This window comes from Trematomus bernacchii, unplaced genomic scaffold, assembly GCF_902827165.1.
Source record: "Trematomus bernacchii unplaced genomic scaffold, fTreBer1.1, whole genome shotgun sequence".
In the NCBI taxonomy this organism is placed as follows: domain Eukaryota; kingdom Metazoa; phylum Chordata; class Actinopteri; order Perciformes; family Nototheniidae; genus Trematomus; species Trematomus bernacchii.
Window position 1 is genome coordinate 5,232,350 of NW_022987641.1, and position 25,890 is coordinate 5,258,239.

Below are 25,890 nucleotides of genomic sequence, written 5' to 3' on the forward strand. Positions count from 1 at the left end.
CAGTAAGTGTGTCTGTGTGTGTGGACGGGGCTGCAGTGTGATGCCCATTAGAGAAAGTGTTCAGCCTTTTAAAATTAAGATTTGATGTTTCTCAGCTCTGAGCTCCCAACACTACCCATTGTAACAGCCACTGTGATTGCAGAGTGGACTGAACCATCTAAAATCATCCTCTCAATCCTTTTTAAATCATTTCTCAAAACATGTGACATCATTGACACATTTCAATACTATCTAAGAGGCACAGCGGGCTATTTTGTTTGGTTTTTTCATCCAGTGTGTGTGTGTGTGTGTGTGTGTGTGTGTGTGTGTGTGTGTGTGTGTGTGTGTGTGTGTGTGTGTGTGTGTGTGTGTGTGTGTGTGTGTGTGTGTGTGTGTGTGTGTGTGTGTGTGTGTGTGTGTGTGTGTGTGTGTGTGTGTGTGTGTGTGTGTGTGTGTGTGTGTGTGTGTGTGTGTGTGTGTGTGTGTGTGTGTGTGTGCATTGACATCCATCATGTGGGAAATGGTGCTTTCCCGTGTGTGTCTGCCTTTATACTGAGAACAGTGCTGTCATTGGTCAGCGTGGGTGTGTGCATGCAGCTTGATGTGCGGTGTTTTATTTGTTCTCAATGGCATCCTCAGCATGAAGACATCAGATTTGGACAAAATATCATGGCACACATCAGGGAAGATGCACACAGTGTAATTGTCTATCCCTCTGTCATCACTCCTTTCTCTTTAAAATTTTTCGTTCAATAGCAACAGGTTGCAAGACTCACTTAGACGCAGTTTTGTGTGGTATTGGAATACATATAAATACTTATATTGTACATTTTCTATCACATTTAGTAAACCTGTTTCTTTTATCACTGTAAAAAGTACAAGTGTAATATTCCAAATTAAAATAAGATCAGTGTACAGCAAGAGAGTTTAGTTTTTTTCATTTGAAATTGAAAATGCTATTTAAAATCTTTAAATATATGAATATTATGGAAAGTATTTAAAGAGAATATTGTTATAAGAGGAGAAGGTATACATATATGTGTATTTCTGGGGGCATGATTTGCTAAGGATGAATTATTGCTTTGCAAACTGAGCGACTGGATCCAAACTGCGGGGATTTCAAGAATGACTTTTGCTGCCAGATGGGCGAAAATAGAGCAAATTGGAAATCCGAAGATGGACGAAGGCTAAAATTAGCTTCCAGTGACCTAAAGGCCAAGAGGCAAGTGGCTTCATTTTGATTTGGCCTGTTAGAGACACACACCTTGGAAAGAATTTGGTCATCTTCTATCTTACCGGACACACTTTCTAACTTTTAGCAACTTTACCATCCTGGGGAAAAGGTTGTTTTTTTGTGTAGAGCAACATAAGTGTTGAGCTTTTTGACCTGATCTGAAATTCAATGGTCAAGATTAACATGTGGATTTAAAACAAAATTAGCAACAAAAAAAAGAGTAAATAAAAAAAAAAAAATGAATAGCCTGCTGCAAATGTCAAGTGTACATACAAGTGTTCATTTTTCATTTGCCTATGTACGTAGATGTTCATGTATATTCACTCACTGTGGCTTGTGGCTTCTCTTGCAATAGGTAAACATATTTTACAGTCTATTGTTTGCATTGTATATATCTATATGATAATAAAGTATATGTAATTCGGATGTGGTACATTTGAAATGTACATACACGTCTTTAATAGCTTATATCTGAATGTTTCCCTCATTTATGCTTCTCCCCCTCCCCCACTATGATACTTCCTGTACAGTAACAATGGTATTCATTTCCTTTTTTGATGCATTCTTAATTGATTATATGTTCTGGACAATGAATCTGGGTGTTATTATGATTGGCCACCTACGACACTGTAACGCAGCGTCCACACTGCGGCGTGCGTTGAAGCTTGCCGGCGGGCGTGTCTGAAGCTCGACCAACAACCAATCACATGAATCTCCTGCCCCGGACACACAAGCACGCGGTTTGATTGGCTAGAGCTTGTACTGACATATGATTTGATTGGCTGACGCTTCTGTCGAAGCTTCAAAAGTTGAACATTGCTCAACTTTTGAAGCGAGCAACGCGAGCGAAGCGACGCTCCCACAATGCAGTTCGGCAAAGCGTGACGTCACCCCATTCAAAGTGAATGGGCAGAAGTGTTGAAGCTTCAACGCACGCCGCCGTGTGGACGGGCCGTAAGATGAACTGCATTACGTGGTTACATTGTGCCATATTCTCTCAGAATGGAATTCAAATAAAGATAATATAAAATGTGTTTTTAATATCTGAGTTATTGAATGTGAGGATGCACCGGGTGAAAGAGAGGAAAAAAACGTTCTAGCTATTTATTTTTCATTCATTTTTATTTTGGAAAGAGGATACAAAGGGAATGTTAACTCCAACCGAGGAAGTTTTATAGCCAAAAGCTGGAGGGTAAAAATCAGTGGGTATAAATTGAGGTACAACAGAGCAGCAGGAGGAAAAACACTAAAAACAGTAGTAGTTTGCACACTTGTAGAGAAGCTTTTTCATGCAGACTCCAAACAAAACTAGCTTATGTTTATTCTAACTTGAAATGGAAGAAAAATATCAATAGCATAGAGTAATGGGGAAGGCGTTACCAAATGCACATCTTTTTTTTCTCCACAAATTAATTAAGTATAGATGTTTAGAGCTTCACTTTTAGCAAACTGCTTCATTAAGTCAAGGCATGGATCAAAGAGTTTTCCAAATTAGAGTTAGGCTATTCAACTGTATAACAAATCCTATTTATTCGTAAGAAAATAATCCTAGAAACAACATCATTAGGTAAAACACTAGTAAACAAATCTCTTTTCGTATTCATTATGCGTCCCTACCGCTGAGTATTACATCTCCTATCGCAACATACAAGTTGTTTTTGTTTTTTATCAGGTGCTAGGAAGAAGAAAAGGTTAAACATTTTGTCACTAAAAGACATATTTCAACTGGTTTTGTCAAAGCTCTAAAGGCTCCTACTGCCAATCTACAGGACATACAAAGAGGAACCGTGGTGAATTAGGGCAGTGGACGTGCTTCCCCGCTCTTCTTCCTTCCTCACAGGGAAAAACATCCTCATTGGTCCATTTGGGTGCGATCTCGCTTCTTGCCGTCCTTCTTTTGCTTCTTTGCATCTGCAAAAACAGAAAAGAAAAGGAGTTGCAGCACACAGTGTTTACTTTGACAGTTTCCCTGCCAGAGGTGGTGTTTTTGCACGTAAACAAATCCCATTGTCTCCATGAAGAGCACATATGCTACGCTTCAGATTTAAATAATCAACCGTATTAGTTTTAATTAGTTTTTGTGCATGCATTCCCAGCCTGCTCTTGGGAATTGATTTGTGGTCTGGTGTACGCCCCATGAAAAAACGCTTTATCAACTTCCCGCAACAGTGACTCTGTACCTGGCAGCCAGGACAGAAGCCACAGTCCATGGCTTCCCTTTCTGCTTTGCGGCCTCTCCGCTCTGCTGAACAGGAAGAGAGCACAACCTGCAGCCGTTTGGCTACCTAGCTCCTGGCTAACTGTTTTGGTTGACTGTCAATCTTCCTGGCTGTTTGTGTATCTGCCTCATACCTTAATTTGCATTTCGTAAATGCTCAGTAGGTAACGTTTGGCTGAATTTGGGGTCAATTTCATATGGGGACACTCCATTGAATATGATTTGCATATTTATTCACATTTGTGTTATAGGAAGGTAGGTAATGTATGTGATGCTTGTATGCAGTTTTTGTTGAGACAAGCTAGTTGTTTCCCACTCTGCTAAAAGTAGCTTCATATTTAGGGTACAGACAGACTGGTGGTCTCAATCTGCTTGCATTCTTCTTGGCAAAAAGCAGAAATTTCCCAAAATGTGGAACTTTTGTGGACAGAAAATAGAACATAAAAATGAGCGGCCATCAAAAACGTCAATCTGTCACACCATTATGGTTTACTAGGGTTAGGGTTAGCCTTAATGATATTTGTAACACCTGCACTTTTCAAGTCGAAAGGGCCAATGTCCTTTTTGGAAAAATTGTGAATAAAAGTGTGCGTGCAACTTTTGTCCATCTAAGTACATATTTTCTAAAAGATATTGTCATAACTTTGCAGTTCTTAAATGCTTGCCCCATCTTATATCTTACTTCAAGTAGTGTTTTATTGCTAGCTCTTCCTTGAAAGTTTGGTTTATTTAAAAAGAGAAACAGTATAAGAAAAGATCAAATAAATTGTGATTATTATTTGTTTATGCAATGGATTATCTGAAAAGAATCTCAAATCCTCTAATGACATGCCGGCAAGTAGCTATGAAAAGTGACAAGGTATGCTAAGTCAATTAGATTTCAGTTGAGTTTCAGCCGTTCAACATTCAGAATGTTCACTATGAGAAATCTCTTCCTGCAAACTTCCGTAGGCAAAAACATTTTGACGTGCAAAGCGCTCTAGCCCATGTAAATACGGAAATTGCTCTTCCATTCCAGTTTGCTTGTTTCTAATTTGTTTGAATATTTTCTCTCTTTCATTTTTCTTCTCTTCGCCCTGTTGTTTTTGTCAGCATATTCTGCTCCCCTGGGAGAGAGATGGTGGAAAGGATTCACTCCCTCTCTTTCTCTGTCTCATCTTTCTCCATATGTGAAATGAGGATTTTGTATCCAGGCTGGAGCACTTTCTGCTGCATTTGCTCATTACATGACACTGCTTGCTCTCCTCTCTGCCTCTGACACACACTCATAATCACGCTGGGCTGCCTTCTCCGGCTCTAAACTGCCCTGAGACGAAAAACAAACCAACATTTTTGGCCAAGACGAGAGCAGAATCTGACTTTTTGGCATTTGTTAAGTGTTGGAATGTAGCCATCCAAGTACATCTGCTTAAGTTCTGGGGTATATTTACAATTCCCTGCATTTACAGAACTATACTTCTACCTCAACAACATTTCATAGGGAAGAAATATCCTACACTGAACTTATTTCACATGTATAGTAACTTCCAGATGTAAATAAAGTATAACAAATTAGCATCTCGACTGGCTGTAACATCAAAATACTGCATGCAACATGGATGCATTAATAACCGAAATATATCCGAAAGCAATCAACAATACAAGAGGATACTTTTTACACAATTTTAATAATTTTACCATGTTAAAAATATGGCATAGAAACGTGTCATATTCCAGGTTCCTAGAAGTGATGATTGCTAAATATCCTGTCATTTGTCAGCTGTCACCTGTCTAACAAATGAATTAACATTACAAAATAAATTAAATGTGAAAAGTGAAATGTAGCTTTCAAAGGCTGACAGACACAGCTAATGCAAAAGTATTTTAACTTTAGATTGATGTATTATACTAATTAACTAATTCAAATGAACAAGAAAGTTGTGCAGAGTGAGGTATCTGTCTTTGGACACTTTCCACTTTTGTAGGACAGAAACAAGGAGTGGGTGTAACAACAGTAGTTGGTGTAGCTCTGAATGATGTCTTTATTTAAAATGGGAACACCACCTGCCTGTCCAGAAAGAATGACACAAACAAACAAATTCCCAGATTCATCTCAACAGAGCCTTTTGTTTAACCTGAAATTAACTCTGGCATCCAAACACCTCAAACACGCTGCTCCCTGCTGTTCTGCTGAAAGGGAAGGCAGGGACCTTGAGCTTTCTACAGGCATTCATAATGTTTCATGTCTGTCACTCTTTGTTCTCTCTTTCGCTCCACAGGGTCTGCGTTTCACCTGTGCTCGACAGCAAAGACATGCAACTCTGAATCTCAGATCGCTCCCTGAGCGCCTCTTAGCATTGTCTCCAGAATCTGCAAATGACAGATGCTACCTCCATCACAGAAAACCTGCTGCAGTCAGGGGAAACCAATCTCCCAAACCAAGGTGGCTGTTCAGAATTGCAGATTTGGCCCGGCAGATCTCTGCTCCCAGCCGAGGGTTAGATAGCCTCTCCTCTCTCCATCTCAGTCACTCCAAAGCCAAACATGTCTGGGGTATTTCATAAGCTCCCTGATCCTGCTGCTGTGGACTGTATCTCTGCCATCCCCTGACACAGAAAAGCATTCACGATTCCCCTATACCTGTACACACCTCATTGTGAACAGCACCCCCTCTTTCTTTTTCCCAGTAACCCCTTTGCTCGTCGGGGCTTATCTTCCAACTGGCAGACGCGGAAAATTGTACGGCGCATCATGCAATCACATTGCCCCAAAAGCAGGTCTCTCTTTCCAACTGCTTCCCTTCATCATGGTTACTGTCATCCTCACTCTGCTTCTCAGTTTGCGCTCAGCCCGCACACCTCTGTCACTCCGCATCCACACGTCTGGCCTTCGTAGGAATTGATGCACGCAGGTAGGCAGCGATGGTTGCAAATCAAACATATTTTCTCATATTTCTTCTCCTACACAAATAATCCTGTATCTAGATATTTACATTAGAATTAAATATAGAAAGCAGTGTAATATGTATTGTATGTGTCAAAGGGATTGTAACTATTGTCTTGTCTTGAGTGTTATTCTCTAACGCTAACCCAAACCTATAACACACAGTTGCCATTTTTTCGGTTGATTTTAGGGAAGTGGCTTTAGAGGAAGGCCTAAAGGGACTAGCTGACAGTTTTGGCAACTTTCTTGTTGGATTTAGCGACGTTTGGAACTAGTGCTGTTAGATGCTGTCATTTGAAAAAGGTTGGCAACATTGATCTGGGTTTTCTGGCTGGATAATTAAAAAAGTATAGCTGGCTGGCTTGCTTCTTCAACTCCTCAAGCTCAAAAACTAAAACAAGACTTGTTGATATGAGATGTCCACAGTTGCACAGTTCAAAGGCAGATTGAGCACATTTGCCTTTGGGTATATGTGAGTGTGAGGGATGCTGATGTATTGGAGACCTGTCTCCCCTTCTCAATCGCCCCCACTGCATTACGGGATAAGTTCCATCCCCCATAGCTCTCAACGGCCTGGATCAATGTAGCAAATGGATGTCCTCCAAATGTAAAAGCAACACACGTCATTGGTAATGGTCCTTTGCTCCCAATGGACAAGAGTGATAATTATGTCTGCTGGAGGTCTTTAACATCAACATGTGTCATTATCGGGCATTTGCTGAATACTGACTGATTTGCTGACGGATGCTGTTGTTTCGGCGGACCCCTACTATAGTCCAATAATAAATCCAGCAGCATCCTATACTTGCTGTAAGAATCACAGTACAGTTCAGCTCCTCGACAAACCTCCTGTCACAATGCATTAATGATGTGTAACAGAGCATAACTTTAAACAAATTCCTCCTTTTTAGAGTCATATAGGCTTTGGCAAAACATCTCGAGACAAGCATTCAAGCAGACGGATGTGATACAGTTGGCAGCTGCAGACATCCTGTAGGGGGAAATTTAATTTGTCTTATCAATGTTCTTTGGAGCTTTATGTGACTGTGGCTGTTTTATGAAGTGACAGTTAGGTTAACCAAACTCCATGTGCAAACCATTGTGTGCACACATGTCATCTGCTGAGCGTGATAAGGGCGCAGTTTATGACCATTGGCAGCGATTCTGCACTAATTATAGTCTTGTTTGGACAATGGGACAGTCACAGTGGGTCAGTTACATCCTTGTTTACCGATTTAACAAAGGGCATCGCCTCACTAGGATTACATTTAGAGCTTTGTTATCAGCAGTTTCACACCAAGCAGACACTGAATTATTCTACAAGCATCAACCTGGTTATTTAATATTCTCCCATTAGCTCACATCTTGTGTCTACTCCAGTTTACCAATAACTGCCTGTTTCCTGTAGAATATGGAAGCAGAAGCCCTCTGAGACTTCATTTTCTTTGACGTCACTAAAGAGCACTAAAAGCATGTAATTACAGCTGAATAGTGATTTAACCTATTCACCTGTGTTTTAACACTGTCAGTCACCTCTTCAGCTTAACACTTAAGTATAAGGATTTCAATCATGCTTATGTGAATGTGCATCTCAGCTGGCATTACCTGAAATTAAAATCATTTGCAAGGATTTGTGGGATTTAGCGGAGATGACATCAGTGTGAGATGTGTCAGGAGATCAAAAGAAATCCAGTCGCTAATACACCTTGATGCACATATTGATGCTAATCCTAATTAACATTAAGATCATTTTATTTCAGATTTTGACCTAGTTGTCATAGGTGAAAAACACAACATCCAAAAACAGCACAACATATACAAGCTTGTCACAGGGACGATTAGCAGTTCAGCTGAATAAACAAGGACACCCTAGTGGTAAACATCCCTTCAGCTATAATTAATTAAACAACCAAATAATCCAATGTTCCCTGTAACTGTTTACAGGGATTTGACGGTGCAAGAAAGTATTGGAGTGATACATCGCATAAATCATTAGTTGTTTCTATATAGGTATTTTCTTTTTATCCAAACTGACCTTATGAGATCTCTCAATACAAAATAAACAACATTTACAGCTTTCAAACTAGTCGAAAAAGATGACTGTGTTGCATCAAGGGTTTGATGACTGTGTATTTGAACAAGTTAGCTTACTGTACATTACAAGTCTTGGCTTTGACATGGGTGGTACCTTTATTGCTTCAATACATTTCATTGTGCCAATGTGTTTAGAATAAAAGATCCTCATCCTCAGAGTCAGTTGATGCATTATACAGTTATTTGAGGGAATCAAGTTGCCATCCTGATTTTTAGCAGTTTGCTTCTGAAACCAAACACTAAAATATCATATATTTTGTTACAGTGCAGAAAACCTTTTCTCAGGACATGGTGATTCATCAACAGGACTTCAGTGCAACCCCCCTGATGCTGACAACATTTTCCAGGGAGGGTAACATTTTATCAAGTGATGATTTATTCTTCTCAGTTTACCTTGCAGCTTAGTCTTGGGGATTTTCCCACAGGGCTTGGTGGCTGTGACAGTGGCGGCGCAGGTTGCATCGAGGAGCGCTCGCTTCAGCACGCCTGCTCTGTTCTTCTTTCCCGTCGCCAGATCGCACTCCCCCCAAGCCTGGAAGTCATACTTGCACTCCCCTGTGGAACACAAAGAAATCACGTAATTTATTAGATGCTTTTGTATAGTGAAGTACCTCTGATAGTAAGAAAACCTGGTAAAAAAAATGACCCAAAGTAACATGTACATTTTTTTTAAAGGTCCCCTATTATACTGTTTTTCATCAATATATTATAGGTCTCAGATATATGCAAAACATGTCTCTGAAGTGTTTGGCTCGAAATACCAAACAGATCGTGCATTGTAGCATCCCATAAACCCCTCTGTTTCAGCCCTGTTTCAAAAGTGCTGATTCTCCGTCTTTTACTTTAGATGAAAATAAGGAGCCACTCCCCAGGTCCCTCTGCGAGATATTTGGTTAAAAAGAACACAATAGGCGCTTTCACACCAAGTACTTTGCCGTACTTAGTTAATCAGAACTTAGTTCATCAGAACTCTTTAGTTGGTTACCTTGGTTGGTCATTATCAATCAGTCAATGAATTAACCCCTTGAGGCTGAGGACTTGTGAGTCATACACTTGAATGGTTATTTGATGAATGCTTCTAATTTACCAAGCTATTATCTCCTTCCTATGTATAAATCCTCAAAGCCGCGTCACAAATTATTTCATTAAAAACCAAATATAAGATGCTTATAGCTTTTTTTTTCTAACAGCTACAGAGGGTGCTTCACAGTTTTTTATCTTATATTTCCAATATAATGAAACCTTCTAACAGATAAATGTAATCAAAAGCAGCCTGGCTCCTGTTCATTCTGGAAATAATGGACGGATACAATCTTGGCAGCAGAGAAATGAAAGTACCCTCAGCAGCACCTCAAATATATTTCACATAGACTATGTGCTTTCATTTGATAGAAAATGTACCCACCTTAAACTCAACCCCAGTGGATGCCAGAAAAAGCAGCAGTGGCTAGTGTATGTTATAGAAATGTGTTTGAAGAAGTGTGTGTGTGTGTGTGCATTTGTTTGTTTGTGTGTGTTTGTGTGTGTTTGTGTGTGTTTGTGTCTGCCCATGTCTCTCATATCTCCCTCCATTATTTTGTTGCCACTCTAGCCGGGCTCCCTGGAGGCTGTGACACACATTCGTCAGCTTTCTTTCACATGAAAAAGCCGAACCCCTTGTCACTGCCTCCAAAATCCCAGGGTGCTCATCAGAGGAGGGAAAAGGGGTGAGATGGGGTGAGGAGAGAAGGGACGCAGAGTGGCGAGAGGGAGTGACAGGGCCATTGTTGCAAGAATCCTACAGGGACTTCGTAAGCATCCAACTTTAAAACCGTACACCTCCATAATTTGTCTCTGAGCGAGAGGAAGAGAGATTATTCGAACTGCCTCCTGGGAATTTCACAGGCAGCCCATGTCCTCTTTAAGCTGTCATATACAAGCAGGCAATACAATGGTTGTACAAGTGTAAACACACCCCCTCATCAGCAACCCTACAGTCCTTCAAAGATTACAGGCTGTTTGCACAAGATCCTATTTACATGCCTTTGAAATTGGTGTCAGAGTTCTACGTTCTTAAGGTCACCACGACAAAGAAGTCTAAAGGCCTTGACACACCAAGCCGATTTTGGCCGTCGATAGATGTCTGGCCGTCGATGAGCGTCCTGTCGCCCTACTCAGATTGGTGTGTCCTGCACCATTGTGTCTTTTCGGCCGTGCCGACACCTTCCGCTGCCGATTGACCATGTTGAATCTGCAGCGGAGGCTGTCGGAAAAAGAAATCACTCTGATTGGCTGTTCAGCTTAGCGAATCAGTGCATGAGAAGCGAAACGGAAGTGAGGTACGCAAACAAACGATTAGGCACACACAGACAGCTATTATTTTTCATTTTCATCTCACCTGGACGCAATAATTTATTTTACATCATGGCGATCTGGAATGAAGAAACCGAAGACCAACTCAGTTGCCACGTAATTTGCTGCCACACTTCCTGCATGAGGTGGACAATAGCTTCTTCAAGTATTTAACGGACAGGACCCTGGAAAATGAAACCTCTAACAGACAGTTCACAAATTTGTAACGATGTGGTTAATTATTTTTTTATTGTATTACTTACTATTTTTATCTTATTGTATTTTAGTCGATTGTTTACATTGTACAGTTCTACATTTGATAATAAACCACTTTTTACCGCTACTGCAAAATACAAAACATTATTTCGTACCTTCATACTACAGCCATTAGATAACACAACCTTAGAATGAGGATAACATTAGCTATAGCCTACTACAATAAAAGTCAGAAGATACAGATGTACATAATGATACATAATTTGCCTGTCAGTGTTATGATGTTGTATATTAATATAATCTTGGATTATAATCACTGATGCATGGAATGTGGTAGCAGCAGTACTTTAAGGTTGCCTGCCACAGCCGCGTTCACACCGGAGTACTTTTCACCGTACTTTTCGCGTTTAGTTCCGTTAGTACCCCTTATGTCGCGTTCACACCAAAAATCGTACTTAATCTCGGGAACTTTTACCCCCATTTTTAGTGCCCGCTGAGAGATCGTACTTTCCTGTGGGTAAAAAGTGCCCCAGTGCTGATTGGCTGGGCGAATTGCAAACCACGCCCCGTACAACTGTGAAAATGTTGTGTAGAGCCGCCATTGTTTTTCCTCGCTACAAAAACCCAGCGCACCGACGGAGAGTAGTTTGTTTTTGAAAGCAGTTATGGCAAGCATCAAGAAATGATGAGGAGGTGTCGGCGCTTCTGGAGATCTACGCCGAGGACGCGACCCAGGGAATGCTACTGAAGCCAGTTCAGTAGCTTTCACTCGACCTGGGAATCGTGCACAGCCCCACGGCACACCGGCTAAAAATAAAGAAACTCAGGCAGGACTACAAACGGCGGATTCAGTGGCCAACGATGAGGACCACGACGAAGGTAAAATCAACTACATGCACTGGGGTTTTAATCTGCACAATAATGGTCTCAGATGTACTTTTATTTGCTCAGTAGATCAAGCTAGCCATGCTAGGCTGAATAGGCTAACACCGGCCCCGAGCTAGCTACATCTAGCTAGCTAGATATTCTCGGCCGCTATGAAAACGTTTTGACTTGTGAATAACTGTGCAGTGTTTCTGTAATTTGCTTCACTAACTCATGGCACTAATCGTCTGTTTCAGGCGAGGATGGACAACTCTCGGGATTGGAAACAAGCGAGCTTTGCATTCTAGATCACAGCGCTTGGTCGTCCCCCTTACCAGCAACCAAACGCAAAGGTACACACACTGTAACTTTGTCTTGAAAGAACGTTACGCATCGAACTGATGTTCACAATCATGTTTATTTCCTTCTTGGTACAATTATGAAACAGCGTGAAAACGTATTCGCCTAGACCGGCATTTACAAATGTTCACGCCTTTTTACTCTCTCACAAACATTGTAAACATCCGGGCTAGAGGTCACATGACTTCCGGTAAGAAAACTTGCCTCAACAACATTAAACAAAGTTCAAGCATACATGAAGCACTCTTCAAAAAGGAACAATCCTCCGTGTTTGAACCTCTTAAATCGCTGCATAGCCGATTTATTTGGACTGGATTATCCCAGAGAGTCTAAACATTCTTTATAACACAGTTTCAGATTTGTGAAACCTTTAATTCTATTTGTGAAAACACAAAAAAGAGAGATTTCAGTGCTTTTTCGCATCCTGGCCACATTAGACCAGGTCCTGATCTAAAACCACTATACCTAGACTCATCAAATCTGGACTGGGTTATCCCAGAGGGTCTAAACATTCTTTATAACACAGTTTCAGATTTGTGAAACCTTAATTCTATTTGTGAAAATACAAAGAAGGGAGATTTCAGTGCTTTTTTTACATGTAGACCACATTAGACCAGGTCCTGATCTAAAACCACTATACCTAGACTCATCAAATCTGGACTGGATTATCCCAGAGGGTCTAAACATTCTTTATAACACAGTTTCAGATTTGTGAAACCTTAATTCTATTTGTGAAAATACAAAAAAGGGAGATTTCAGTGCTTTTTTTTACATGTAGACCACATTAGACCAGGTCCTGATCTAAAACCACTATACCTAGACTCATCAAATCTGGACTGGATTATCCCAGAGGGTCTAAACATTCTTTATAACACAGTTTCAGATTTGTGAAACCTTAATTCTCTTTGTGAAAATACAAAAAAGGGAGATTTCAGTGCTTTTTTTACATGTAGACCACATTAGACCAGGTCCTGATCTAAAACCACTATACCTAGACTCATCAAATCTGGACTGGATTATCCCAGAGGGTCTAAACATTCTTTATAACACAGTTTCAGATTTGTGAAACCTTAATTCTATTTGTGAAAATACAAAAAACACATTCCTAGTATGTTGTAAAACTACATGGCGACAAAACAGATCTTGTATCTTGCTTATTTTCCCCTCTTAGGAAAGCGGACCCGGATGCAAATTTCTTTGACACCGCCCAGGCGTTGGAGGACCGGCGTGCCGTGGTGAAAGAGTCGATGCACGGAGATCAGATGGTGCTGTTCACCAAGGCCCAGGAAACGGAGGACAAGATGCTCACCAGTTCATTTTATATTATTGTTATTACTGTTATTATATAGTCTTGATACAACTGACACTTTATTTGATATTGATAATGTTAATTTACATGTACAACTTCTATTTTATTTACATAAAAATGTGAACTTCTATTTACTGTTAAACAGATCCTGTATCTTGCTTATTTCTCCTGACACTTTATCTTTAGTGACCTGTGTAGCATCCTATACATCACATGTAAGTGATTATTCTGATACCATCATGTTTCATCGGTTATAAACTGGCAAAGCTTTATTTGTCATTTATTTATCATCAATGTTGCAACCTTGTGGAGGAATGGCAGGGGCACATACACAAATATGATAATTTATATAATTTTAAATATTATTTGACCTAAAACTAAATGTTTTTATGATTGTCCTCTGAGGAGAACATGGGGATTTGCTAACTTTTAATTCCCCCCCCCCCATTTTACACAACACAAAATGGAGTCCACTATGGGCCGAAACTAACATGTAGGTTTCCATAGTGTTTATGGCAGACGGATGCAGTGGGTCTCAGGAAGATATATAATAAATAATAAAGGTGGGTTTGCTGCTGAGCCTATTTACTGTGCATACAACACACCTGGCACAGTTTATTGTTATTATATTGCCACACTGTACACTATTGTAATGTTGCCTGTCTTGACTGGAAAATAAAAGACAGAAACAAAAGCACTGTACAAAAGATCAGCTTTATTGTCAAAATGTTTACAATGTACAATTTACACGCTGTTCAGATGCCTCATAAAGCTGGGTCGCCGGTAAGGCAGTCCATTCGTCCCTGTACTCATCATCATTACTTTCACAAAGGTTATGTAATATGCAACATGCTGCCACCTGGATTTTGATCTTGTCCATCTTGCAGTCGTTTCTTTTCATCAAGCACCGCCACCTGCCCTTCAGTCTGCCAAAAGCGTTCTCCACCACCACTCGTGCTCGGCTTGTTTTGTTATTGTACGCAAGTTGCTCAGGCTGCATTAACTCAGTTACAAAGCTGTATAACATGAGCACAAACAGCACAACTTCAGTCGACTCCATCTCCATCATGTCTGAGGTCGGAAGGTAAACAACAGACGCCTAATGTAGAGCGAGTGGGTGGGCGTCGCAGTATACGCGGGAAGTTTTTCTTCTTCTTCTCTTGTTTTGCAGCGGATTGCAAACAACTTTAAGGTGCATACCGCCACCTACTGTACTCGCCGTGAAGTGGTTTGTGGCCTGCCAGTAAAGCCAAAGCAGAAGAAGAAGAAGTGACGTCAGCGGCTCATTTGCGTAATCTTCCCTCAGGGAAAAGTACTCCGGTGTGAACGCGATCTGTACTAAGTGCCCTGGGGTAAAAAGCACCGGGGCTCTGAGTGCCGGAACTAAGTACAGAAAAGTACTTGGTGTGAACGCGGCTATTGCTTAAATAGTTTATTTCTGCTGAGCTGAAGTTTGTATCACGCAGTCTGTCTTCCGGTTGCCTCTTTTGAATGACGAATACACACTACCGCCGCCTGCTGGTAAGGAGAGTTATTGCCACTCACGCATGCGCAGTGCGTCCGTGCTAATTGGCCGTCAGCTGAAGTCTTTGCGGTGTGTTCCAGTGCGACTTTTTGGCCAAGACGCAGGAGACGTGAGGCGACACAACAGTCGGGTCCGTCGGGACGTGTTCTGTGGTGTCAGTTTGGTGTGTCAGGGCCTTAAGCTGAGAATTTTCACAGTTTGGAATTGGTTTGAAATAATTTAGCTATACTTTTTTAGGAACCAAATCAGTATTGGGCTTTGTATTCTTTTCACTGTTCAAAAATATTTGTTTACCTATGTCAACAACCTCTCTTTTAACTATCCCTGAATTGTTGTGTTGTCCTCATGAGTTCCAATAAAACAAAACTCCAAGACAAAACTACATTATTCTTAGTTTACACTTTTTTAAAAAGGTTCTTGAAAAACAGACCATTTTACTGAGCAATACATCTGAATCCAGGGTTAAATTGCATGATCTTTCAACACCAATTTTGACACATTTTATGGGGCATAGGCCTATAGGAAACACATTTTGCAGTATTTAGTTGTCTCTTTTATTGTAAACATATCCTTAATGAAACAGACACTGGCTTTGTGTTAGCCTCTACAACCCAAGAGGAGCCTCTTCTATTATTTTCTTTCCACAACCAGGGGCATGTAAGTCATTGTTCCGAAACTTTTGCTGCTATAATCTATATAGCCAGTTAGCAGGGCCATTATTTCCTGCAGTGTGTTCATCACTTGTGACAGGCTCATTGCAGAGCAGCAGGACCCTGCCTGACATGCCTTACTGGGGGAACAAAAGTCCCTCAGGCTTGTCACTGCAAGACATTTTAGTTGCGAGGGCTGCACAGTCTCAAGCCTGAAAAGCGAATGACAAAGCAGGATGATTATATTTTTCCATGATGATGTATCACTTCCTCGGCAGACATTTCTGTTGTACCTCTAATTAGCTAGCTTACTCATCCTTTTGTGAAGATGGGACCATTGTTTGTGTGAGTGACAGGCAGGCCTACATTAAAAGGAGGTGTTGGGTAAGCGGGGGATGGGAGCCATGCAGTTATACAATAAGAAGGTCGTAGATTATTGAAAGGAGAGCTTTTGATTGGTTTGGATATATCTGGGTCTTAACTCACCTCCAAACTTCTTCTTCCAGTTGCAGGGGATCTTGCAGCGTTGGGTCTTGATGGTCTGCTTGCAGTCGGTGCCGGTGCGTGTTCCCTCCCTGGTGCCGAGTCCACAGTCTCCTTCGTTGGCTACACACACGCTCCACTGCCAATCGCCACAATCTGACTTGCGTTCTTTCTTTCCTGTAAGACCAAACATACACCAGTTATGTAACCTTTTAACAAGACAAGACACATAAGTCTCACATCTACAGCTCTGCATATACCAGCAACTTTAGATCCTTTGTTTTTTATTAAAACAAGAAAATTGCAACTTGCGGTGTCTATAAAAGTATTTGTCACCTTCTTGGACTTTTTATATTATTACAAGGAAGATGTAATGAGTTTATTGCTTCTTCTTATTACCAATAAAAAAGATATATCTTATATTTGCTTAATGTTGTTTTCTTTACCCAAGTGGGAATTATCTGACTTATGTTGCCTTTCCTGAAAGATATTGCTATTTGTTTATTGTACATTCTCAAAGGACACCAATTACTTCAACTCAAAGGCTTTTATTCATTATATCTTTAAGACTTGTATCCAACGAAAGTATTTCACAGTGCAGGCTTTTCGGCAGTGATATATAGTGAAATATATGTCATTCAATAAGGAAAAAACATTGATGAGGTTGATTAGCTGAAATTGCTTCTCCATCATAAACAAGTTGTAGATTTGATGTTATACTGAACATCATGGTGCTCCTGTTTGATATACATTTTCAGTTTAAAGGAACACACAGATATAGATTATTTCTATAGATTTTTCTACAGTTGAAGAATCTGAGCTTTGCAAAATTCACCTTGTTTCTCTGCTTTGCCTCCTTCTCCTGCCATCACTGTGATCACCAGGAGTGCCATCACGGCCACCCGTGTCCACTGCTTCTGTCCATTCATTCTGAAAAAACAAGGCAATTGTTAATAGAGAACGCTGCTTTACTTTCACATATTCACACATCTTCTATAATTGAAAACACACATTTGAGATCTTCTTGTGCCTAAACTTGACACGTTAATCTTTTTGCTAGACCAGGAGGAAGAGGAGGAAAGAGGAATTTCCATCTTTCATCTGGTGTCATTTTCCCCGTGCTGGATTCCAATATCAACATTGTGATAGTCTGAGCTGCCACTACACTGTCAGTCACGGCAGTATTTGCTGTCAATCTCTGTATTTGTCAAAGCTCAACAAAAGATATTCTGTGATTGAAGCCGAGTAAACCCCTTGCTCACAAAATAAGATTGAGGCTACAATGTTGCAACATGTCATAAAAAGAAATCTTTGCTTTGATTATACAGAAGTAAAAGCAAACATTCTTTACTTATATTTTATTTTAAAACTATATTCTGAATGTTGATTGGAAATGTTTTAAGGAATGTTAAGTATTGATGCTTATATTGGCATTGAAGGTGTGCTGAGGCATTTTGACCACTATTAGTGCTGTGGAGCAATGTGGGTCCCCATTTTGTTTGTTTAAATAATGGGTCCCCACTTTGCACATAAACTAGAATGCAAGTGTACATACTGTATACTAGGAGGACACGATTCGAATACCTGTCAATGGTTTCACATTATGCAAACGATCAATATGTGACAATTATGACTCAAGGAACGCAACAATGTGGCCAATGAAGAAGAACACTGCTAGCCATTAAACAGCTGATGTAATGTAACTTATGTCAATATCAGTTTTACATCACTACAGCCATGGTTGACAGGGGACTCAGTTTAGAATGCCACAGCAATCCCTGGCCTCATCTTACCTTTGATCAAAAAATGTGAGTTCCACACTGAATTATACAGATTTTTCTTTTTGAAATAGAGGGTTTTGGTATCAGATTTGCACCTGAACTGAGGTGTCAGACTGTGTTTGGGAGGAAATGTTGCATCGTGCCATCAATCATTTTACAAATGTTCAAAGAGTGATACAGTATGAAAGTGTTCTTTAAAAAACGTGATGCTATATATAAAACTGATGTTGAATCCAAAAAAAACGTTGTAGATGGATAATATGTTTGAATCAGTATTCAGAAAGCTGACAAAAGATTCCTTGGCAGGTAGTTTGAGAGACGTGTTAAGTTGACAGAGGCTTACTGAATTCCATAATGGTTGTTCAAGAAAAGATTACACCTGCCGCCAGAAAGCGACAAAAGAGCAAGAAGACTGGGATCAAATTGCCATTGTGGAACGAGTTGTCACAGAAAAGAATGTCATTAGTGTCTTTGTTTGCTCGTAGCTGCTGACATCTTTTTTTAACAGGTTTTAAAAAATCAATCATCCTCCATACAATTAGAATCACAATTTATTTTAATACTTGATCCACCAGCTGCTTCCTGATTTCCAGAAAGCACTAACTGTCACTATCACCAGCCTTATTCACTGTGATTGAATTGTTACAGAAAACCAATCCTCTTTGACTTCCCTTTTTGCGAGACAGAGAGAAATACTCTTGCAGCCAGCACTTTCTGAGAGGAGCGAAAGCATGAGACTGAACCAATTACCAAGTGTTGACACCAAAATAATGCTCCTCTGTGCTCAAATTCCTGTAGAAATGTTGATCCTTGTGGAGAAATAGCATCCATTTGTCATTTTTAATTAAACATGAGTTGTCTCTGAGTCCCCCCATCTCATTGTGTAAGTAACCTGCAATTCCAACTTTTCATTTTACTTACTTATGACTTTACATAAGTTCAGTCTCAGTATCTTTTAAGCCTCTAGAATTGAAATCAGGTATTCAAACCTTGTATTTAATTTTGGGCTGTTATTGTGGTGATTCCACCAAGGATTTAATGTCTCCCAGCACTTCTTAGAAACTCATAATGGGCCTTATGGCAGCGTCTGTAGTCTACCTGCTATGAATAGTCATCTGAATCTTTCACATGATTGATTTTATATTTCTCTGACTATGGCAGCGTGCAGGCAAACCCTGTTTTGATTAAATACTTCAGACTCCATCTCAGAGTTTTTTTTAATGTTTACTCTTTTTAAGAGATTCAAAAGTATTCATCTTCATTCAACCCCAAAAAAGGAAGGAATAAATTATTGATTCCCAACTGTAAGAAGCGCATACAATGAGTTCTAAGAGTTTCAGAGAGAAAAAAAATGAAAGCTTCCTGATAAAGATCATTTTCCAAGAGAAAGGCATTGTTACTTTTCAAAAGATAAGAAAACCTATTCCTCACACACACAGTGATGGGCTCCTGGTGCAGTGCAGGCATACAAATGGACGTGGTTGAAGACTTTGAATGAGGACTCCATATAATTGCTTAGCGAAAGAAACGTCTTGGAATTAAAGTGAATTACCTTTTTCTCTGCAGTGAGGTTTCCCCTCATCTTGAGGTTAATAAATCAAATGAAAGTCTCTCACAACCTTGTAGCTCACATTTCCAGAGCATGACAGCAGGTTTAATGGATCGGAGCATTTGACTATCATTAGGCAAGGAATCTGTGATGCCTATGTAATGCTTTGATAATAAGGGATTGACAATTTAAAGGACATCTACTTGTGCTTTTCATTAAATGCTTTTCCTCTCTTTTTATTCAATACACAAACAGTCAGACATAACTTCAGCTCAACGCTTCGTGACAGAGAAAATATCTTTTTTTTGTTCTTCCAAGTCTTAGCCGATGGCAACCTGACCCTGACTCACTTATGGCGCATTTCCACTACAGCGTGGAGCGCGGTTTAAGCGTGCCGTGCCAAACCCGGCCCGTTTTTGGTTGCGTTTCCACTAGGGGTAGTAGGCTACCGGCTAACGGGTACTGTTTCACAGTTTTTCTGGCTCTCCAAAATACAGGGTCTTTCCGGGCCAACAACCGGGCTGAGTATGCTAAACTAGTGAGAGAATCGCTGGCAAGGGGGCTACAACTACAACAAAATGAACATATTTTACCGTGATTTAATTGTAATACACGTTTCAAAATGATGCCGAAGTAACAACATACTGATACCGGTTAGTAAAAACCATTAATTAATGCTTTGACAAGTCTGCAGACAAGACAGCAGGCGAAAACCTTTTAAAATGCGTGTTTTCTGAATGGGAATCGGCTAAGCTAACGCAGTATATGCTCCGACCGTCCACACTCACAACAACGGCATACAGACATAAATAAAGCAGCGACTGTATTCGCCATGACACAGACAGTCTGTGGTTTGTACTTGTTTAACTTTTGTCTAGTTTCTGAACAGATATGAGGAGCTGTGAGCTCTGAGTGCTAACAGCTAACGGCTGATGTTGGTTTTCTGTGGTTCGCATTGAAGATGACGTCACGGCTCCGCCTACACTGCGTTACTATAGTTACTGCCCCAGCTACTAAACTGTAATGGAAACGCAGCATAAAGTGAGCCTGGCTTACCAAGGCCTAACTATACCGTACTAAGCCGTGCGAGGCCCTGCAGTGGAAATGCGCCATTATTGTCATGACTCATACTCCATAATTTGACTAAAGTCATTGGTGTTTTATCAGCTCAATTAATCCCAGGCCACATCATCCTACAGGTAGTAGCTCGTTTGAGATGAGCGAGACCGCCGCAGACCTGCGCAATTGCGACCGCCGTCTTGCATGATGGTTAGTAATTTTGTCCGACTTGCTCTGGAGGCTCGACTGCATGAGACGTTGAAATCTCACGGGACCAAGAAGCCAGCAGCCTTTCATTTTTCCTCATTGTTCCACAATGTTTATCATCATGAAATGAATATCTATATATTTTATACTATACTTGCACTGCTTACCGTTTTCATACTTTATATATCCTAGCATATTCATACACACTGTTAATACTGTTCATACTGCTCACAGGCTACTGTGTATATCTAGTGTATTCATACCCCTCACTGTTTATTCATCATTCAATTCATTCTATATTTTATTCTGTAGATTGTGTACATTACTTTTCACTTTACTGCTTTTTGCACTCCTGGTTAGAAGCTAAACTGCATTTCGTTGTCTCAGTAGCCTACCTGTAATCTGTGCAATAACAATAAAGTTGAATCTAATCTTGAGCAGGAACAAATGTATTTACTTAGTACATATCTGACATTAACGATTAAACACATTTGTGCATTCTTTATAAATGCAAACCGAGTCAAGCCGACTTCATGCAAGCTTTTTGAGACCTCCCCCGGCTGCAATCGGCTATTCACGTCTACTTTCGAGGCGAGCTGCAGCTCATCTCAAACAGGCCTAGTGTTTCGTCCAGCATGGAAATATGACTTAGTTTTGTAATATTCTTTGACATATTTCAACGTTATTTTAAAAGTGATGCCCAAGTAGTTTGACACAAGAAAAAAAGGAATCATCAATCATCCCTCAACCTGTCCCCAGATTCAAAGCTAGATACCCGATGCAGGATATTGCCAAACCCGAAGGTTTTACAGAAATGACACTCTCAAATAAAACGGAATTGAATACCTTAGACATGAAGTACGTTTTAAAAGATGTTTTATAACAACACAGTATTTAGGAAGAGAGAAGGAATACAGTCCCCGATTCAGGGAACACATTCCAATTATTTCTTATATATTTTGAGTCTATATAACCAAAAATGAGCACTTCTAGGAACTGCTTGCAATTCAGGTCAGAAATATAGTAAGACATACATTTCCACGATGAGAATGGGCGAACTGAATGTTTGAAGTGGAACATCATAAACATGCAGTGATCAGTGTGTGGCTCATGAACCAGTGAAAATTAGTCCTATAAAACCCTCCATTTGCCTCATTGATCCAGGCACAGTTGTGCGTTCCTGGTGAGGGGCACTGCAGGAGAAAAGCCAATACTTCGCACAAATCAATGCATGGTCAGTGACTCCTTGTGTGCTCCAGCAAATACACACAAGACATCCTTTATTCCGGAGCACAGACCAGATACAAAACGCTCCCCATCTCTCCTCTCTCTCATTAGGACTGATGTAATCCCTGCCGATACATAAAGAACAAAATCTATCTATACAATCAGATGTTTCTTACAAAGGCAGAAGGCAATGGGGTAGCAGTTTAATTAATCAATTATAAGAAGATGTGGTAAATAACTTGAGTTATTAGCCGTATGGCTGTGCGAAAACGATTTCCACCATTAAAACTCTATGAGAAATGAATTTTAGTTTCTTAGATTTAAATCACTAAATCAATTTGTATTCAAAAACCTTTTCTTACTGCATATGGTAAGCATGTACTTAACAGTCCCTCTGTGGTGTGGTAATAATGAACTCAAATATTATCATAACACACATGTATGCTGTTATTATCACTTAGCTCACATGAATTATACATGTTTTTTAATAAGTCTTTGCCCCAGAGGTACAAACAATCAAAGCATGTATTTCCAAAGGCAAGTTCTTCCAGCTCTGTGACTCATCATGCATAACCTTAAGAGGACACTTGTTTTTCTTGTTTTATATAAGTATATTTTTTGTGCTTTGAACTTAACTCATATTGTGCATTAAGACCCACGTAAAGTTATTTAAAAAAAACATGAAACAGTTTATTAAAACATCAAATTACTATATTATAATCTATAATTTCTAGAACATGTGATGAATTGATAGAGGTCGCTTGGAGTGATAAACCTCTTTTACAGAATTGTTTCCCGAATCTGTAGCTTGTATTTATTTTATGTCGTTGTTAAAGAAGTGTCAACTCTTTGTTTGTATTTCAAGCTTTTTGATTGACTGGCGAGGTATCGATGTCGTGTCTACATAATAAACAACATAGTAAAATTACAGAAAGAACATTAAAGGGGATGGCTAAGCTAAATCACTCACCTTTGAGTATATACATTTGCATATTTATATGTCATATATAAATGTCCGACCTATCGTATAGAGACAAGGTACAAGCCACCATGTTCCACCTATCTCATCTGCAAAGTAAAAAGAGGGATGGCAGCCAAACATGTTGTAAGACGTAGGGCAGATTTACTGTACAGCACTGTCCAATATTAGAGAAACTAAAATATAACCCCCCCATGCGTACTAAGTGCAAAGGAGAAAGTAGTGGATGAAAACATGCTATGATTAGCATTTTTTATCTTGCAATAAGCATTTTCCCCAACTCTCCCCCTAGCATTTCCGCCTCTTCATAGCCACTTTCAATTTGTAGAACATTATACATGAACGCACAGTCATTTAAGTCTCTCAGTTCCTTTCCAAGAGGTAAACACCAGGCTCAGGTGGTTTAAAAACACTCAGTTCACACAGGTCTTTTCCAAGTGGAAAGATCGACGCGGAGAAGAAAGAGCTGACCATCTTCACCTCTCTCTCTCTTTGCTTTGTGGAAGGTAAACAACTGACACACAGGCCTCGGTATAAGCACAGAGCTCCAGGAGGAAAACAAACACAGCTGAGGTAGGGCCAACACAAAGTCTGGCAATCTATAGTAATGTAAAGGAACCTATGTTGAGGCCGGGTTAACCAAACAACAGACGGTCCCTAAAACAACCCACTCTGTGTATCTCACTACCTGAACATTCCCCGTGCCAGAAATTAAAGCAGCTTGGTTTGAAATGACTCTAATAAGTGTGTATGCCTTGCTGCTTCTACTGTAGTATTTTAACGGCCAATGCTTGTTGTTGCTACTAATTTTGAATCCTTACCTGGCACAAAAAAGGTAACATTTTCACCCGGGTGACCCTTTCTGCTCCTTCTGAGATTTAGAAAAACAGAAACACAACACATTGTTTTCTGCTTTGTCTCTACGGTTCACTGACTGTTTGTCTATTGTTACAAAAATCCAAAGACAGCACAATGTCCTTGGGAAAAGTCGGACAGAAAAATCCACTTCTGAGTGGCTTTCCCGTCTCAGCAGTTGTGATTCAGAGGAGGGGGTGAATCACCTAGACACGGGGCATATTGAAGGGATTGAATGGAGTTTTTTCGCTCTGTGTGTTTCTTGAGCTGAGCTTTTCCGAGATTTCAGCACAGATGAAATGAGAAGTGTATTGACGAGAGGAGGACCTTTGAAAGAAAGTAAAGCAGACAAGCATGTAAAGTCAACCATAAAGCTCCACGAAAACACAGCGGGAACCTATAGATGGGGGTGGGGCGTAAACAATGTGAAGGGTTACAGCAGGAATAGAGTAAACACTAATATGAGAGGAGTTTAAGAAAATGCAGCATTATGTAGTAATACCTTCAGGTTTCATAATGACTGCTATTGGAGGAAAGTGAATCATTTGTCATGGGGCCGTAGGAGAGCCTTAATTGAAGCTCGCCACCATTTCTCATGTGTTAAGGTGCAGATGATTAGAGGAAAATGCCACACATTTTCTGACTTGTGTTTTGTAAAGGTCAGACAGTGGGGGAGAGAGTGTGTGTGGGAAGGGTCCCCGCTATCTCTCAGAACAGCCCTGAAGGAGCCCCCCGGGAGGCGCTCTCCGGAACAAAAACAGCATGTGTGGCACTACAGTGTGTGTGTGTGTGTGTGTGTGTGTGTGTGTGTGTGTGTGTGTGTGTGTGTGTGTGTGTGTGTGTGTGTGTGTGTGTGTGTGTGTGTGTGTGTGTGTGTGTGTGTGTGTGTGTGTGTCTTAAAGTGAGCTCAGTTTGAACAACGGTGCAGAATGATGGGCCTGTTTAATGATAAAAACACAATAATAAGGATGACAAACAATGGCTCTGTGAGAGCATCAGAGCTGAAACAGCCGAAATTGAAGACTTGTATTTATGCATGAATGCCTCCATTACGCTGATCATATTATATCTACGCCTCCAAACACCCACTCAGTCACTTATCCTCCCATTCATCTCAGTGCCCCCCCTTTTTTCTTTATTATTAGCATTCATATTCTGACTTTAAGAGCAACATGCTGTCACTGGAAAGACAAACTCCAGCAGTTATCAATTACCCTCCTTTTTTAGGATTAGAAAACTGCAGTGCCTCAAATGAAGACATATTCTTTGCAACTCTACTCCCTCCCTCTCTTAATATTTATTCAGCTTTGGGATAGTTCAGCTGTTTTCACAGGGAAAAAAAGGCTGCAGAAAGAAAGCAAGGGGGGCCACATCAGTGGATTCAACTTCAATAAGGGTTTCTTTCCAGTTGAGACAGGTTGGTAAAATACCACGAGAAAAACATTTAGCACTTCACAGTGAGGAAGATGTGAATGTTAAAATGGTTGGCTGTCAGTTTATTTTCAAATATTTCAAGGTTTGGGTGTTGATTCATGCAATGCCATGGCCGGTTGACAGTTTCTTGGAAGGACTCTCTAATACTCACACAAACTGATATTAGGTCCGACTGGAGCCGCAGCAGTATTCATGAGTATGTGATTTCTCTGTGTACAAAATGTCAGAACTAAAAGGGTTCACAGGCTAAACCCTGATATATGTGGCACATTTAGAGAATATGCTGAAAAAGGCAGCACGGTCTGAATATTTGGAGTCAGCAGGTTTGATCCGTTTAGATCATGCTGATACGGGTGTACTGTTCATACAGTGGCCTTTTGTGATATTCTGACCATTAATCTCCATTCCTCTCGGTGAAGAAAGCCACAGCTGAATCATCTGTAAAGAGCCTGGCTGCAGGGAGTGGGACGTCTTATCACCAGTCCTCGTACTTATGCTTTTCTCTCTGTTTGGGTGCCTTTTGATCGCTAGAAATCTCCATCATAATGAAGTGCTTTGAGCGGTTAGTCAAATTATTCATCACCTCCTCCCTCCCTGAATCTCTGGACCCCCTG

General features: G+C 40.3%; 1 protein-coding gene across 1 annotated transcript in view; it reads right to left on the reverse strand.

Moving 5' to 3' along the window:
• Positions 1 to 2,314: 2,314 nt before the first annotated feature.
• Positions 2,315 to 25,890, reverse strand: part of ptn (pleiotrophin) — a 55,858-nt gene continuing 32,282 nt past the window's right edge. Inside the window, exons 2-5 of the mRNA XM_034133686.1 lie at positions 17,021 to 17,115; positions 16,189 to 16,362; positions 8,841 to 9,002; positions 2,315 to 3,124 (exon numbers count right to left, since the gene is read on the reverse strand). Of these exons, the coding sequence (XP_033989577.1) occupies positions 3,066 to 3,124; positions 8,841 to 9,002; positions 16,189 to 16,362; positions 17,021 to 17,114 (489 nt within the window). The 5' untranslated portion in view covers position 17,115 and the 3' untranslated portion in view covers positions 2,315 to 3,065. The remainder of the gene's footprint in view (positions 3,125 to 8,840; positions 9,003 to 16,188; positions 16,363 to 17,020; positions 17,116 to 25,890) is intronic.